The 16,727-nt window shown below is 39.1% G+C and overlaps 1 protein-coding gene across 2 annotated transcripts in view; it reads left to right on the top strand.

Annotated features, from left to right (window-relative positions):
- epb41l5 (erythrocyte membrane protein band 4.1 like 5) overlaps window positions 1-16,727 on the top strand; it is a 51,423-nt gene that overhangs the window by 23,507 nt on the left and 11,189 nt on the right. The window contains exons 15-21 of one of the 2 annotated variants that reach the window (XM_088352637.1): window positions 1,198-1,243; window positions 1,335-1,453; window positions 5,614-5,765; window positions 7,872-7,960; window positions 8,052-8,171; window positions 13,328-13,395; window positions 15,590-15,712. In XM_088352637.1, coding sequence (XP_088208763.1) covers window positions 1,198-1,243; window positions 1,335-1,453; window positions 5,614-5,765; window positions 7,872-7,960; window positions 8,052-8,171; window positions 13,328-13,395; window positions 15,590-15,712 — 717 coding nt within the window. Of the gene's footprint in view, window positions 1-1,197; window positions 1,244-1,334; window positions 1,454-5,613; window positions 5,766-7,871; window positions 7,961-8,051; window positions 8,172-13,327; window positions 13,396-15,571; window positions 15,713-16,727 lie in introns of both variants that reach the window. The other variant, XM_088352636.1, reaches the window with a different exon arrangement.

The following is a 16,727-nucleotide window of genomic DNA, read 5'->3' as shown; positions in this document are numbered from 1 at the left end:
CCCCTACGATTTGTGCCAAAGAGGACAGGACACTGATATGTGTATTAGTTCATGGATTACATATCAATTATAGACATTTATTATGCGCTATGCAAAAACCTAAGGTAGCATTTCCCAGTGATAAATTGTAATGGGAAAACCCCCCTGCAACTGAAGATGCAAGCTACCTACCTATTACCATAATTTTACTCAACATCTATATAGAGGGAGATTTGTTTAAAAACAAATATTTTCACTATTTACTCAATATCTGAAAATCATATTTCTTGATAAATGCACACGCAAGTTTAAAAATCATAAATGTAAATTGTCGATATGTTTTAGGATCTTCAAAATACATGATTTCTACTGGGTTTCTTATTTTAATGGTGCTGTATAAAAGGGAAAAATTCGCTTTTAATGTCCTTAAAAAGTGCTTGAATTTGGCATTAAAAAGGTGTTCTAACCCTGACTAAGGGCAATGTGGTTTATAATCAGGACCTAAAAAAATAAAATAAGACCTATATTATCTCAATAATGACTTTATTCAAGAACAAGTCATTTTTTAGATTGAAAGTTATTTATTTACAAATTTTAGTCATTTATTGGGGTTCGGAAAATACATTTTACTCACAGGTGATGTCGCTATCTTCGCATTGACTAAGTAGCAGTTAAGTATCAGTCTAAAAAGAAAAATGATATTGGACTGGAAAAATTACTTACAATTATAATCTGCTAATATGTGTATCGTTTTGTCAATCAATTTCATGTGACAAGAATCATTACTGCACCTTACAATATAAATTTGGCAATCGGTTACATTGGTAGCATTGACTCATATTTATCAAAATTGAGTCACTCTGTCAGACCTGATCGCAGCACTACAAGCCTTTTGTACAATTTGTTCACTGAAAATATGTCGTCACTTCTCTAAGCTAATTATCAAATTGTCCAGTCAGGTTTCTTGAGACTAAAAGTTTTTAGCTTTTGATAGGCATCTACATTATTTTTCGTCACTGTGGTTAGTGAGTAAATGCTAAATTCGGCTGGTTTAAGGATTTAAATTCTTGTGAGCTAATACAGCCATCTACTCATCTTGCCTTTAAATGTTGCTTTTAAAGGCCTTGGTCGAAGATGTCGTAAATATTGGAGCTAAATCTCAAGAGCTGACTAAATAATTTTAAGCGGGTTTGAGTCTAAATTTCTTTCTTTGTTCAGGGTTCTTTCCTCAGGCAATGGCATCAACTCCAGCAAAGATAAGCATGTGAGAGCCGTAATTTCACATTTTAAAGTCTACATTCTTTTTACAAATCATATCATATGAAATCTATGTTTCTGATTTACTTCCTCCCAAGGTCCTGGCCAGTCGAGGAGCCTGGTCGGGTGTGCCTGTTGTAAACGTTGCCCCTGTGTCTGTTTGCGGCCCATTGGAAATAGAGCCTCTGCCCAGGAGTCCCGGAGGGGAAAAGAGAAGGTGGGTTTGTTTTATTTTGAAGCGCTGGCTTGGCAGAACGTGTTTGAGGGCTTCGCCACGTCGGGCAGAAAGCGTTTCTCTGTGCCTCTTGTGTTGGCATTCTTGTACTTGTATGGGGGACGCTAAGCAGTGTGAGGATGAATTCATTTTGTATTGAAGTAAAACAGATTGTTTAATTTGAAGTACAACCAAAAATGATTTTGAAGTGTTGAAATGAGTTGTATTCATCTAGTGCAGGTGTGTCAAACCCATTTTCAACAAGGGCCACCTTAGTGTAACGACTGTCTTCAAATGACCTTATACCAGTAACTAAATGTAATTGGTATGTAAAATACATGTAACTACTTCTTCATGTACATTTACTCTGAATTTACTAAATATTCAAGTCACACACATAACATTGCATTGAAAAAAGTCACTACCCATGTGTAATATGTTATAAATTTAATAAATGACACCTTGACTCACAAACTACAAGAAATTGAAGATATGAGATTACTGCTCGGCAAAAATGTTGATAAAGTCCAACCTACGAGATGACTGGGATTTAAAGTAATTTTATTTTCACCTTAGTTTTCTTATTACTGTATTTTTGTGGTCAATTGATATTTCAATGTGTTTTTAGTGATCTGGAGATGTGTTTTAAGCCATTCAGGGTTACTTGGAATGAATTAATTGGTTTTCGGCTATTTCGTATCAGAAAAATTTGCTCGAGATGAGGCCAATTCTCAATGCTAGCACGATCCGGAAATAAATCAACCTCAATCACATAAAATGATGTGGCAGGCCATGGTTTTGACACATGTAATATATATATATATATATATATATATACATATATATATATATATATATATATATGTATATTTGGATCATGGACTGAAATTGTCTTTGCTTGGTTTTGTTCAGATTTCACGGTTTGTTTGGGTTTTTTTTTTTGTTTTTTTTATGATGTCCGAAGCTGGTATTCCCAAATTCAAGCAAACATCTGTTGCGTTCTTTCTTCCAGTATTAACATGTACTGAGAAAAGGCCTGATTGGATGTCAGGTAGGCATGACGCAATGTTGAGCTCATCTCGTTTTCTGCTGCGACTCTCATTGCAACCAATCAATAACTGCGTCACGTTGGGGCTTTTAATGATGTCTACTTTTTATAAAATGTCTTAAAGGTAAATTTTCTCTTGTGATTCTGCTTTTTTTATTTTGGGGTGATTGGCATGTAATGTGAGCAGGCATTAACTGTGGGTAACTCTTTTTGCTTCATGGGCGTTTTTTTCTTTCGCATCTGTTGAATGACTAAAATAAAGTCCATGGCTGACTATGATGTGCAATCTGTATTCAGAGACTATTTTCCGTTCTTGGAATCCTTGCTTCATATTAACTGGCTGCTGCCGTCTTTGAATGAGTTATTTGTGACGCTGATGCACATGACAAATGATTTCCTTTTCTTAGATCCTGCTGTCATTATTGTCTGACTGCTTCCTCTCCCTTGGTTAAATCCATCTACGCGAGCTTTACCTGGCCTCTCATGATTCCCTTCCCGTGTCCCCCCCCCCTTGTATCCGTTATCACCCACCTACCACCTCAATCTCCTCAGGTGTCCTCTACCCTGCATCTCCTCGCTCATATCTCATCTAAGCTCTGAACAAGGAGCGCTGCAGAACGGAGCAACACAACCAGCATATCACCTTGGCTTGATTTGGACAGCGCGTTTACGCTGCAGCAGTGATTTCAGCATAATCAAATGTGAAAGACAGAGATTGTGGCGCATGGTCTTGGAGGCATATTTGCCTTTTAATTCAAAAATAGAAATTTTTCATATTTTGATGTGTTTGTTTGTTTATGGTAGACTGCCTAAAGTGCCCATTATATTTCATACCTCAGTCGGCCGTGCCTCAATTAGAGGTTCATTGGCTACCTTTTTCCCATGTTAACATTTGTGTGTGTTCATTTTGAAGGCTCTGTTCCAAAAATACTCTTTCCAATTTTGAATTGCCCATGAAAACACACTACACTAACGCACTGGTTCTCAACTGGTTTGACTCCAGGACCCACTATTTTACCCTAAGGACAAGCTGTGACCCAACCAAGTAAACATTTATACTTGTCAAATTTATCCAATAAAATGATTGTGCAGTTTAAAGCAGATATAGTAGAATATATTGACCTTTTTCTCCCCCAAAAACAAAATGACTTGATAACAAACGATTTCAAGTACAGAGTTGTGGCATATGAACCTACATCACATACGAGCAACCCCCCTAAAACTGCTTTAAAATAGCCAGAGACTAAAATACAGTCAAAGGACTTAACTTTTGGGGATTTAAGATTGGTGTTTTAACGTTAGCGCATAGTCTTTTTTTTTCTTCGACACACATTTTAAACTAAATCCAAGTGCTTCACGGCAGTGGTTTTGTCTTTAAGTCCAATTCTCATATATTCTCCGCTGTATCAAAGTTTGGCCCTGCTCAACATGTGAAAAAAAAAAACGTTACCAGTCTTTCTGCCGTGTGAAATGGCAGTTGTCGACTTGCATTTGCAGGGCATTGATGGCATTCACTGTTGACCCTCAACTAATTGACCCTAAGTTATATATTTTTTCCTTTTTAAATATTCATTTTCAGGTTCGTAATCAGAATCTGTCTGGTCTAAAACATTCGCACAGTTTCTTGGGGCCGTTCTTAAAATTCCTTATCTTAGTATGCAATAAGTTGTCATGACTTACACATGACTTTTCTAACAACCTTTTTAACTTCAATTTGAAATGTGTTGGTGTTGTGTGTGTGCCCCCTTCAAAACATTTTTCTCTGAGTTTGTGAAATCAAATGACTTAAATGCATTTTCAAATATAATGATTTTTTTGTTGTTATTTTTTTGACCTTTGTCCAAATAATATTAACTTAAATAACTACAGGGTGGAGTTAATGGATGGATTAATTACTATTTGTGTGAGACCTGTTGCTGGCGCTAAACCACTTGAAGCCTCTCTGGCGTCGACTTGTACGAGATTTTCGATTTATTTTTTCTTGAAAGTTGAGAAAAAAAATGTATTTATGCTTTTCTTGTCTCATTTTTCTGTAATCTCTGTACTGATCTTGTATCAGCATCTGTTTTAGGAATGTAATAATCACACAAGGTCAGTTACAGTACACTGAGAAAACTCACCTAAAAGTCTTGATCCAGTAAAATGAGTATTTTTGTTTCTTCACCGGACCCACCTACCACCTCAATATTACTATTTTCTGAATGTAATTTTTTTTTCTCAGTTATGGAAAATGTTTATTTTTATTATGTGATTCTAAAATGAGAAAAATTATCTGCAAACTGAACAGGATTTTCTTTTATTTTTAGACCACCTAATGTCACCCTTAAAGATTGTCCTACACTGCGATTCCCTGTTTAATATTTTAACAGTTTATTTTTTGGATTGATGTAAATGGGTTATTTTATTTTATGAAACAAAATACGTTCTTTTCTGGAAGTGACCTACAAGTATAAAGAGCTCATTTTTATTTGTTCCTTGTTAAATTTTGTACTTTGGAGATATCAACTGGTTGACATTTTTGAAGCCTTTCTCTGTTGCACCTTTTGCCTTGACCCAAACTCTTTCAATTATTTTGTCATAATATTGTGTGAAATAATTGTATACATGTTTTTGTTATTTTTTAGATCTGGTTGTATTTAATTATTCCGCCCTAATGATAAACTGTGAACGGGTACTGTCTTATCAGACTCCCAGTACAAAATCTAATGAGTAATTTATTCCCAACATTCTAAATGTGATTGAAGTGATTGTGCTGTTCAGTTTATGCATGTAACTATTAACGGAGATTTGAAAAGAACATTACGATATTTTTGCCTCGTTAAAAGTATATGCTTACAACTATAACCAAAGATGTTTATGTTTTTTAATACAAGTAGATTCAGAAGGAATTAAATATGTTACCCCTGAACTCTTTTTACGAGAACAGTATATTATTTTATTTGGTACAAAATTTCATCAACATAAGATTTAATTTTACATTTGCAGATATAAATTCATGTCACCGGTAAGTTCTATAAATGCTCCATCCCATTTTGCTTTGTGCCGTTATCAATTAAAATATTATTGCAGGTCTAATTTTATTTCTTCTTTATGTCTTCACACACTTGATCTGTAGCGTTCCTCTGGCCAGCGATCAGATTGAGAGCTGCATTGATGATGTACTCCGGACTCCTGCACCTCCTGTTGCAAAGGCTGCTGAGGATTCGAGTTCGATTGCAGCTTACTCCCCTCTTGCGGCCAATGGTGAACAATCCGTCAGTCTTACTGGTCAGTAACTGTTATTATGAAGGACCTAAACTCATTCAATGTCATAGATAAATACGTTTTCAGAAGCATTGTCCCTGAGTCCCAAAACATAAAAATACATTGTTTTTGTTCCGTTTAAAAAAAAAAAAAATTTATACATATGGGGCGGCAGTGGCTCAGGAGGTAGAGAGCTCGTCTTGGGATCAAGAGATCGCAGGTTCGATTCCCGGCTCCTCCGTGTTACATGTCGAAGTGTCCTTGGGTAAGACACTGAACCCCTAATACCCCCAATAAGCAGGTTAGCGCCTTTCATGGCTGCACGGCCGCTGTTGGGAAATAAAAAGGATCCGGCCCTTGACCTCCGAATAACTTTAGCCAATAGTGATCGATTCAAATGATGATTGACACATTGGTTAGCCAATGAAACGCCGGTAAATAAATCCCAGCATACACCGCGGACTACTTGGCGTTCGGGGGAAAATCTATTCGGCGGCTGCAAGTTATGCGACTTAATATTGATCCATAAATAAGGCGCACTGTATTATAAGGTGCATGGTCAGCTTTTGAAAAAAATAAAGGCTTTTAGGTGCGCCTTATAGTATAAAATACGGTGTATGTATATATATATATATATATATATATATATATATATATATATATGCAGCTAATCGGTAGGTTGTAAATGATTTCAGTATGCTTGGTTACCATTAAATGGCAGGCGTGGTTTTGATCAGGTCTCTGTTCCCAAAATAAGGAAGCCCAACTTCTTAGTGTTGCCTTCTGTATCCAGCGATTGAAGTGTATAGGCAGTTTTAAATGGAGATTAAACGTAGTGAAGCAGTGTGGTGAGAAAACCATTTCTTTGACATTACCGTGGGCCAATGGCGCCATGGTCGAGCGAAATACAATATGTACAGAATGACTTCAAAGCATGTTATATATGGTTAGAACGCTGAGTTTCTGCTGGCGCAAATGTTACCAAACATTAAAAGATAAAATCTTATTTGCAGGCTTGGCAAGCATTTAGGTCAAATGATAGCTAATATACACAAAAATACACAACATTTCAGCCTCATAAATGTCCGACACAATTTTATACTTCATCATCAATAAACATATTATGTCAACAAAAGGTCCAGTAAAAGTAATTCGCTTTATCTCACGATAACTACATTTTTCAAATTTGGATGGTGGATAACAGACCAAAGTCTTACTTTTCATTATTTTTTGTATGTTGAAGCATTCCAGAAAAACAGCATTTTTCCCTATGAGACCATTGATTTCAATGAGTCACCTGAACATCACACTTTTGGTTCGCCTGGACTTCTCCTTTGGAAAACTTGTTTGGAATGCTAATTTTTTTGTAGTATTGTTGTCTAATTTGAAGTGGAGCTTGGGACGCTTTTGAGTTGTAATCCTGTTGTATTATCCAGTCCCACCACCCTGCTACATTGATTTTCCAGGCAGATTTATTGGGAGAAAAAAACGGGCGTCCACAAAATCTTTTTTTGTGTGTGTGTGTGTGTGTGTGTTCAAATTTCCCACAATTCAGTGCTAGTATTACCTAAACAGATTTTAACTTTGACGAGAAAACCTACAGGTGTTTTCTTTAAAATCTTCTGGGCCGTGTTTGTAGTCTATAGGGCTTTCTTGTCTGCTGCAGGGCATCCTGCATACCACGCCGTGATGCAATCCGTAAGGGTGCAATAAAATGTTATTTTGCAAGCACCTGGCCTTTATGTTTATGTTTAGCATTGTTTAGATTTTCTGGGTATCACAACTGCAAAAAAAAGCATCTAAGTGAAAATTCTGCTTGAAATGCATCCTTCACTAAATGCTTTTTTTTTTTTTGTCAAAAGTTTTCTTGGGAACTATTACTTTTAAGAAACTTGTTCAAGCTATGTTCAAATGTTGTTTCCCAAACATTGCTAAACGGTAAAAACAAATAAAAGATGATGTTTCAAGCTTTCTTTTGATATGTCCTTTGCTAATGTATTTGAAGAACAAAATTTTGACAAATCGTCAGGCACCAGCTCTTCCCATTTGAGAGAAACGTGTGGCATTGAATGAGTTAACTAGAATTTACCAGCCGAAAATACTGCTAAACCCCACTTTTCATTCCTAAAGAAACAACAGTGCGTCTCAAGCAGCTAGAATTGGAGAGCAGTCCACGTCTGGCCAAGAACGTCAATATCAATATGGTCATGAATAATCAGGTTGCTGCTGACTCTTGAAATTGTTTTGGTCTTAAAGGTAAAAAATGAAATCAGTGAAACTGTCTCTTTTTTCCCCTCGTCTCCAACCAAGGAGGACATAGTGAAGCTGAGAGAAAAATGTTGCCTGAACAGCGCAGGAAGTAGTCCTATTGTCACACCACTGCTGAAGAGCAATATTTTGAAAGCTCAAGCAGAGGCCGCAACACTCAAGGTAAAGACTAAATATTGACCTACAAATCCAGACTCAATGTTGTTATTCTCTAGAGGCTTTGAGCCTCTTGAGCCTTACCCAGATTAATTTGGACATGTACAGTCCCTTGCAAATCTATTACCCCCCAAAAACTTTTTATATATTGCCATTTTTCAGGCTTCAAGAGAAAAAAGCTGGAAATATTTTCCAAAAATAAACAACATCTTAGAGACAATTGTGAAAAGAAACCAAATGTATTCAACATCTTATATTGTGCTAACAGATAAAAGGATAAAAAATGGGCGTTTTTCAGATATTTCCACAAATACTCTATGATTGCGGTCTGGACTTTGGCTTGGCCTTCCCAACATTTTATATACATATACATAAAATCTCCATTCCATCCTTTATCTGCACTGCTTATCTTCAGTAGGGTCGCGGGGGGTAATGGAGCCCACCCCAGTGGTCTTCGGGCACTAGGCAGGAGACACCCTAAACTGGTTGCCAGCCAGTCGCAAGGCACAGTCAGACAATTCACTCACTCATCCACAATCTACAATTTGAACTGGCCAATTAACCTGAAATGCGAGTTATTGGAATGTGGGAGCAAACCAGAGTGCCCGGAAGGACCCACACCCACAGGAAGAACATGCAAACTCCGCACAGGAAGGATGGTAGCTGGATTTGATTCCATTACACATCTAACTGTGCCGTAGACGCGCTAACCACTCAGCCACTGTAACTGTAACAATATATATATTTATATATATATATATATATATATATATATATATATATATATATATATATATATATATGTGTGTGTGTATTATACAGGTAGTTTTAATAAAAAAATATATTTTGGATTTTTCTTTATGTTTGGGTCTGTAGTCTTTTTGGAAGGTGAACCTTCAGATTCAGATTCAGATTCAGATCTACTTTATTGTCATTCTAGTACACGTGTATACAGAACGAAATGTCGATGGATCTGACTCCCACAGTTTCCCTCAGTGTCCTTCAGTGTACAGATATAAATAAAGCTGTATTGTGTTATTTACCATAGTGCCGATAGTGCAAGAAGAGACGCTAACCAGATGTGCAAGATGGGCAGTCAGGTTAACAAGTCAGGTACACAGTACCATTATATTGTAAACAATAACACTGTAAGTAATAACACTGTAAGTAACAATAGTGCAGAGATCAAATGTGCAAGGAGTGGCAAGCTATAAAAAAAAACTGCCACTAGTGCAAAAGTCAAATTAGCAGCCGTTTAGATTTAAGTTAACTATATGTTAGATTGACCATTTAACAGTCTAATGGCCAGGGGGACTAGACTATTGCGGAGCCTGGTGGTCCTGCACCGCACACTGCAGTACCTCTTCCCAGAGGCTAGCAGAGTGAATAGTCCATGATGGGGGTGAGAGGGGTCCCCGGTAATGTTCTTAGCATGGGATAAGCAGCGCTTCTGGCCAATGTCCTGAATGGAGGGAAGTGTAGTCCCGATTATTTTCTCCGCTGTCCTCGTTACCCTCCTCACACTACCCCAGTCGGTAGCGCTGCAGCCTCCACACCACACAGAGATACAGCTGGTCAGGATACTCTCTATGGTGCCCCTGTAGAATGTGATGAGGGATGGTGGGGGCAGGTGGGCTCTCCTCATCCTCCGCAGGAAGTACAGGCGCTGCTGTGCCCTCTTAACCAGAGATGCAGTGTTCACGGACCAGGTGAGTTTGTTTGTGATGTGCACCCCTAGGAACTTGATACTGCTGACAACCTCCACAGCCTTGTTGTTGATGCAAAGTGGGGCATGGTTGGGCTGGTTTTTCCTAAAGTCGACAATGATCTCTTTAGTCTTGTCAACATTCAGGACCAGGCTGTTGTCCTTGCACCAGCCCACCAACTGCTCCACTTCCTCTCTGTAGGCCAGGTCGTTGTCATCCCTGATGAGGCCCACCACCGTTGTGTCGTCAGCATACTTCACGATGTGGTTTGTGGCGGACCTAGGGACGCAGTCGTGTGTCATCAAGGTGAACAGCAAGGGGCTTAGGACGCAGCCTTGGGGGGAGCCCGTGCTGAGGTAGATGACATCTGAACTGTTCTGACCTATCCGCACAGATTGGGGTCTGTCACAGAGGAAGTCCAGCAGCCAGTTCCGCAGGGGGGTGTTGAAACCCAGAAGCCCCATTTTGTCTACCAGATGTTGTGGGATGATGGTGTTGAATGCTGAACTGAAGTCCAGGAACAGCATCCGCACATGGGTGTTCTTCTCCTCTAGGTGTGTCAGGCTCAGGTGAAGCGCAGAGGAGATGGCATCCCTGGTGGAGCGGTTTGTCCTGTAGGCAAACTGAAAGGGGTCGAATGAAGAGGGGAGACTGGAGGTGATGTGCTCTTTAACCAGTCTCTCGAAGCACTTCATTATGATAGGAGTCAGTGCAACGGGCCGGTAATCGTTGAGTGATAAGATCTGGGTTTTCTTTGGCACTGGGATGATGTTGGCAAATTTGAAGCATGATGGTACTTTGGCTTGGTCTAGCGAGGTGTTGAAAATGTCTGTTAGTACACAAGCCAGCTGATCGGCGCACTCCCTAAGTACCCGCCCCGGAATGTTGTCCGGGCCTGGAGCCTTCCTTGTGTTGACCCTTCTCAGGGTCTTCCTCACGTCGGATGAGTCCAGGTGGAGTGCTCTTTCGTCCTGATTTGGAGCCGCTTTCACTGCAGGGGTGCTGTTTTGTGCCTCGAACCTACCAAAGAAATTGTTGAGGTCATTCAGAAAGTCCATGCTAGTGTTCTGCACTGGGGTGGTGTTTGGCTTGTAACTGGTGATGGCCTGGATGCCTTTCCACATATCCCTGGTGTTGGTTGTGCTGAGGAAACGTTCCTGAATCTTTTGACTGTACGTTCGCTTTGCTAGTCTGATGGCACGGTTCAGGTTAGCCCTCGCTGATAACAGCGCCTCCTTGTCACCAGATCTAAAGGCAAGGTTACGTACTTTTAGTTGATTGCGTATTTCAGCAGTCATCCAGGGCTTCTGATTGGCACGGGTGCATATAGTTTTGTTATTGCTGACGTCTTCTGCGCATTTACTGATGTAGGCTGACACAGAAATGGCGTACTCATCTATATTTATTTTGTTGTTGTAAGTGGCAGCCGATTTAAACATGTCCCAATCAGTGCACTCAAAGCAGTCCTGTAGTGCCTCCATAGCCCCCTCAGACCACACCCTCACCTGTTTCACTGTTGGTCTTTCTCTTGTTAGCAGGGGCTTGTATGCAGGAATTAGCATAACAGAAAGGTGATCTGATGAGCCTAGGTGGGGGCGGGGGGCTGCTTTATATGCACCTTTGATGTTTGTGTAGGCCAGGTCTAATGTGTTCCTACCTCTTGTAGCAAAGTTTACATGCTGATGGAAATGCGGGAGAACTGTTTTCATATTGGCCTGGTTAAAGTCCCCCGCCGCAATAAAAATGCACTCAGTATAAGCATGCTGCAGTTCACTCACAGTTCGGTAGAGAATGTCCATTGCCTCCTTCGTATTAGCGCTGGGGGGCACGTACACGGCCGTAATGATGGTCGCGCTGAACTCCCTCGGTAAGTAAAACGGTCTGCAGATCACCGTCAAAAGTTCAATGTCTCGTGAGCAGTGATTCGAGATTATCTTCGCATTTCTGCACCATTTATTGTTTGTGTAAATGCATAGACCGCCGCCCTTGCTTTTGCCGGTGAGCTCGCCGCTTCTATCAGCGCGGAAAGCAGTTAGCCCCACAATGCTAACCGCGTCATTCGGGATAGATGAGTTTAGCCATGTCTCCGTCAGAATCAAAGCACAACAGTTCGTCAACTCGCGGTTCGATGAGAATTCCACTTGTAGATGCGCCCCATTCTAAGGTTTCTTGCAGTCTCCAGCCAATTTTCTGCCACAATCGCCCTGTATCCATCTTTCCATCAACTTTAACATTCCTCCTATCCCTGTGGAAAAAAAAAGGGACTGGTGAAGACTAAATATCGACCTACAAATCCAGTCAAGCCTGATGCTGCCTCCTCCATATTTGACTGTGGGGATGGTGTTTTCAGGGTGATTTGCAGTGTTACTCCTACGCCAAATGTAATGCTTTTTGTTCAGCCCTAAAAGTTCAATTTTGGTCTCATCTGACCAAAGCATCTTGTTCCTTGTGTTATTTGTGTATCCCATGTGGCTTTTTGCTAACACCAAGCAGGCTTTTTTACGGTATTCTTACAGAAAGGGCTTTCTTTTTTAGCACTCTTTAATAAAGGGAAGATGTATGCAGAGGAATACTAATAGTTTTCCTGTGCAAAGAATGTCCCACCTCAGCTTTGTATGCCTGTAGGCCATCCAATGTGATAATTTTCCTCTTGGTTGCTTCTCTGATTAGTTATCTTCTTTTTTGGGTGAAAGTTCAGAGGTACGACCAAGTCTTAGTAGGTTTGCAGGGGTCCTATGCTCTCTCCGTTTTGATATTATTGCTCACACAGTGCTCGAGGAGATGTGTAACTATTTTGAAATCTTTTTGTAGTTCATTACTTCTTTGAACTTTTTCATTACTTTATCCTCGGCCTGCCTTTTCTGTTATTTAGTCTTCTTAATGCTATCTGTTATTAACAGTCTGTTTTCACAGAGCTCTGAGCCCATCACATAGAGTGCATTTATACCAATACTTAATGCACTCTGTCATTGTTAGTCATTGAAGTCCACATTTGATCATTCTGAAGTCATCACGAAACTTCTGGAGTCAGTTGGCTGAGCTGAGAGGAAAGGGGACCAATATTTTTGCAACGCCTTATTTTCAGTATTTTTGTTATCAATATAATATGTTGAAATAATTTGGTTCCACTTCATGATTGTGTCTCACGTGTTGTTGGCACTTAAAAAATATTTTGAGACTTTTTTACCTTTACGTTTGAAGCCAGAAATGTGTCAAAAAGACAAAAGGTTGTGGGGGCCATTGCTTTCGCTAGGCATTGTATTGTCTTGGACTGGACTGAACTGGATTACATTATTTTTACCTTGATAAATGTTCCTGTATAACTCATTACGATATTGCCGTAATATATGTTGTTAAGATTTTGCATGTTTTTATTTTGAAGTTATTAAAAGTGTGCAAAATTAGCCTCAATTTTGTATCGTTTGCAATCAAGTATACTCTTATCCTTTTTTGTAGGCTGGTTTGGAAGAACATGTAGCAATGATGGGAGAGAAAAACTGTAATCTGCAGGATGCCTCCTCCAGGTAAGAACAGCCGTATGGTATCTTCTTTTGCACCTTTGGCAATGTAGTTTCCTTCATTCTGCTTTCACTATGAGTAGCAGGGTTGTATGGGTGCTTGAAATCCTCTAAAATGTTTGAATGTTATTGTTTTATTCAAGGATTGAAAAGTGCTTGGATTTTGGGCAAAGTGCTTGTAAGTCCTTTAAATTGTTCCCATTTTCCTAAACAATCTGCTTGAAAATGACAGACACTGCTCTCTAGTGGCTTAGCTTTGCAACTGCATTTCTTCTATTCTCATGATTATCGGCGCTGACAACAGTTTGTATAGCATTGTCCTATGAAGCGTCATCGCCCCCTATAGGATGTGCCCAATACAATAGGTGCATGCTACACCTAAATTGGGTACTATTAAATGCTTATTAGTGCAAAGATAACGTATTAATTATGGACATTTATCATGAACCACGCAAAATATTAAGGTTGTGTATTAAATTTCAATGTTAAGAACTTCCTGCAACTGAAAATGGCTACATATCACTGTCATTTCACACCACACCTGTATTGGGAGAGATGTGTCTAGAAATATTAACAGGTTTATTGTTAAGACTCACAAATATATTTGTGATTTATTTGAGATCTAAAAATCCTATGTCTTGATAAATGAACACACAAGATTAAATATGTATATTTGTGGCTGTGCAAAGCTCATGATTCACAGAGGATTTCTTCTTTTAATAGTACTGGAGAAATTGGAAAATTGGCTTTCAAAGTTTTTAAAATGAATTTGCCCATGAAAAAGGTAAATGAAACCTGGAATAGGAACTTCCCCTAAAAATCAATGCGTACTGCACAAACAAAAACACCAGCCTGAATTTCCAAATTTCTAACTCTAAAGGTCTTGAGCAAGTTTTATTGACATGGCAAATTGAACTGTATTACTTCAGGTATGAGTAAAAGTTACCTGTTAATATGATTTGTATCGCTTTACCTTATATTTAAAGAATGTCTTACTTTATTCTTTCTTTCATTGTTTTTTTTTCTGTACTGTATATGGTAAAATACAGAAGAAGTACCGTAGTAAAATTAAATCTCATGATTTATTTATCGTAGGAAAAATATACTTAAAATGAAAAAAAAAATCTGAAAATGTAAAATATTTTTTATTATAAAAAAAAGTTAAATATTGGTATTTGAGTATTTTCCTTATTTTTAAAGGTTTTTTAGTAGAATAATCTTAAAAACACTCTTCAACAGGAGTGTCAAAATCAAACAGATGGAAGGGCTGAATAAATAAATAAGCTACAAGCTAAGGACAAAGAGAACTGTAACAAAATAACAACCATAGATCTACAAATAAAAACACAGAACACAAGATTGAAATTGGATGACTAGTCTTTATGTCTTATATACAATAGTACAGTACAACAAAATCAGACAGATTCCCCTTTCACTGTAAGAAAGCGATGTAGAGAGCGTCCGGCTAGCTTCACTCTAACTTTGGGGATCCTTGGTTGACCCAGGTCTCTGTTAAAATACAATTGTCACAAATGTAGCGTTTTCCCACGAGTTGTAACTCCAGGTCATCGATCTTATGGGTAAGGGATCTGACGTTGGTGGGATACAGGCTCAGCAGGGGTGGCTTGTGAGAGATTTTACGTAGCTGTAGCAGCAGGCTGGACCTGCAGCCTAGCCATTGATTTCTCTTACGACCTGATAACTATCCACGGAGCAATCGCTGGTGATCACTGTTTCTGTGCACCTCAAAGTCAGATTAAATTGATGAATTTATTTTCAATGCAACGAGCCAAAAAAAATACTAGCGGTCATCCCTCTTGATCACATTGGATGACCTGCAGGCATACACAGCTAAGGTGGGACAATCTGTCCACAAGACAACTATTAGTCGTAAATCTGGTGAGAAGAAAGCTCTTTCTAAAAAAATTATATTAAAAGGCCTGTTTGGCGTTAGCAATAAGCCACATTGGAGACAAACAAAACGTGCAGAACAAGGTGTTCTCAACAGATGAGGCCAACATTGAATTTTTGGGCTGAATGCAAAGCGTTATATTTGGCGTCGGAGTAAGACAGCCCTTCACCCTGAAAACACCATCCCTACAGTCCAACATAGAGGTGGCAGCATTATGCTCTGGGGTTTTTTTGTTTTTGTTTTGGCAGGGCACTATAAGTAATGGCAAAGTGTTTCGCCTGTTCTCAGATTGAAGTCTCGCAGCGGCCGTATGGGCAGTAATTCTTCCCTGACCGTCAGCAGTCGTCCTGAAATGCAAGACTCGTGGGATCTTCTCAAGTCCTCTTCGCTGGTCTCGTCAGCCGGCGCCAGGTCAGCATGCATCTCAACAGACCAAATTCAGCAGAATTGATATACCTCCTTAGATACTCTGTTGAGAATTTTTCTTTAAAAAAAAAAGGAACAATTCAGACTCATGTTTTGCGGGCATTTGTGGTAATCTGTTTGGTTGGACGTGTTGAGTCACATGACCTAAATACTGCCTGGATACTGCAAGTTTACAGTTGGGTGACACCACAGACGTGTTGTCGCTTGAGTGGACAATTGGCAAGGCCTACATGTCTGTGGGGCCACCGATGCAGAAAATGCTCAGACTGCCTTCCTGATGTTTGTCTGGAGAGATAAGACGCTCCAGTAAAATGTTTTTCAACCAGTGTGCCATGAGACCTTGTCTAGTGTGCCTCAGGAAATTGCCCTTTTCGCAAAAAAAAAATATGCATGCAATTGTTCAGTATATCTGGTTTCTTCCAGTGATCAGCAGAGTAACTAACATTCCTCCATATGTATTAATATATTTTTTTCCTTTTTATATCAGGGTTTGTACATGTGCTTGAAAACCTTGAAAATGCTTGAATTTTTATGTTGTATTTTCAAGGATTGAAAAGTGCTTAAATTGTTGAAGTGCTTGTTAATTTTGAAATTGTTGACATGTTTTCTATCAAGTCTGCCTAAAAATAATGCAAACAGTGCTTTCTGGTGGCTTTGCCAACACATTTTATTTTTCCCTCGTGATAAACTGCAGCTCGCATTAGTTTGTACGGTCCTACGAAGCGTCATCACCTCCTATGGGTGGCGCCCAAGAGGACACTTGCACGCTACACCTAAACAGGGTACTATGAAATGTGTATTAGTGCAAGGATTGGGGATAAGGGGAGACATCAAAAACAAATATATTGGCCATTTACTTAGGATTTTAAAATACTCTGTGTTGGTAAATGCACACGAAAGATTAAAAGTCACATAATGTAAATCGCAGATTTATTTGTGGATCTGCGATATGAATGATCCACACACGATTTGTTCTTATAATGAAATTGAAAAATTGGCT

The sequence above is a fragment of the Urocampus carinirostris genome, chromosome 14 (genome assembly GCF_059441175.1).
Source record: "Urocampus carinirostris isolate Australia breed hairy pipefish chromosome 14, RoL_Ucar_1.0, whole genome shotgun sequence".
NCBI classification, from domain to species: domain Eukaryota; kingdom Metazoa; phylum Chordata; class Actinopteri; order Syngnathiformes; family Syngnathidae; genus Urocampus; species Urocampus carinirostris.
Note: the sequence above shows the minus strand (reverse complement) of the source record. Positions and strands in the feature narration are given on the sequence as shown.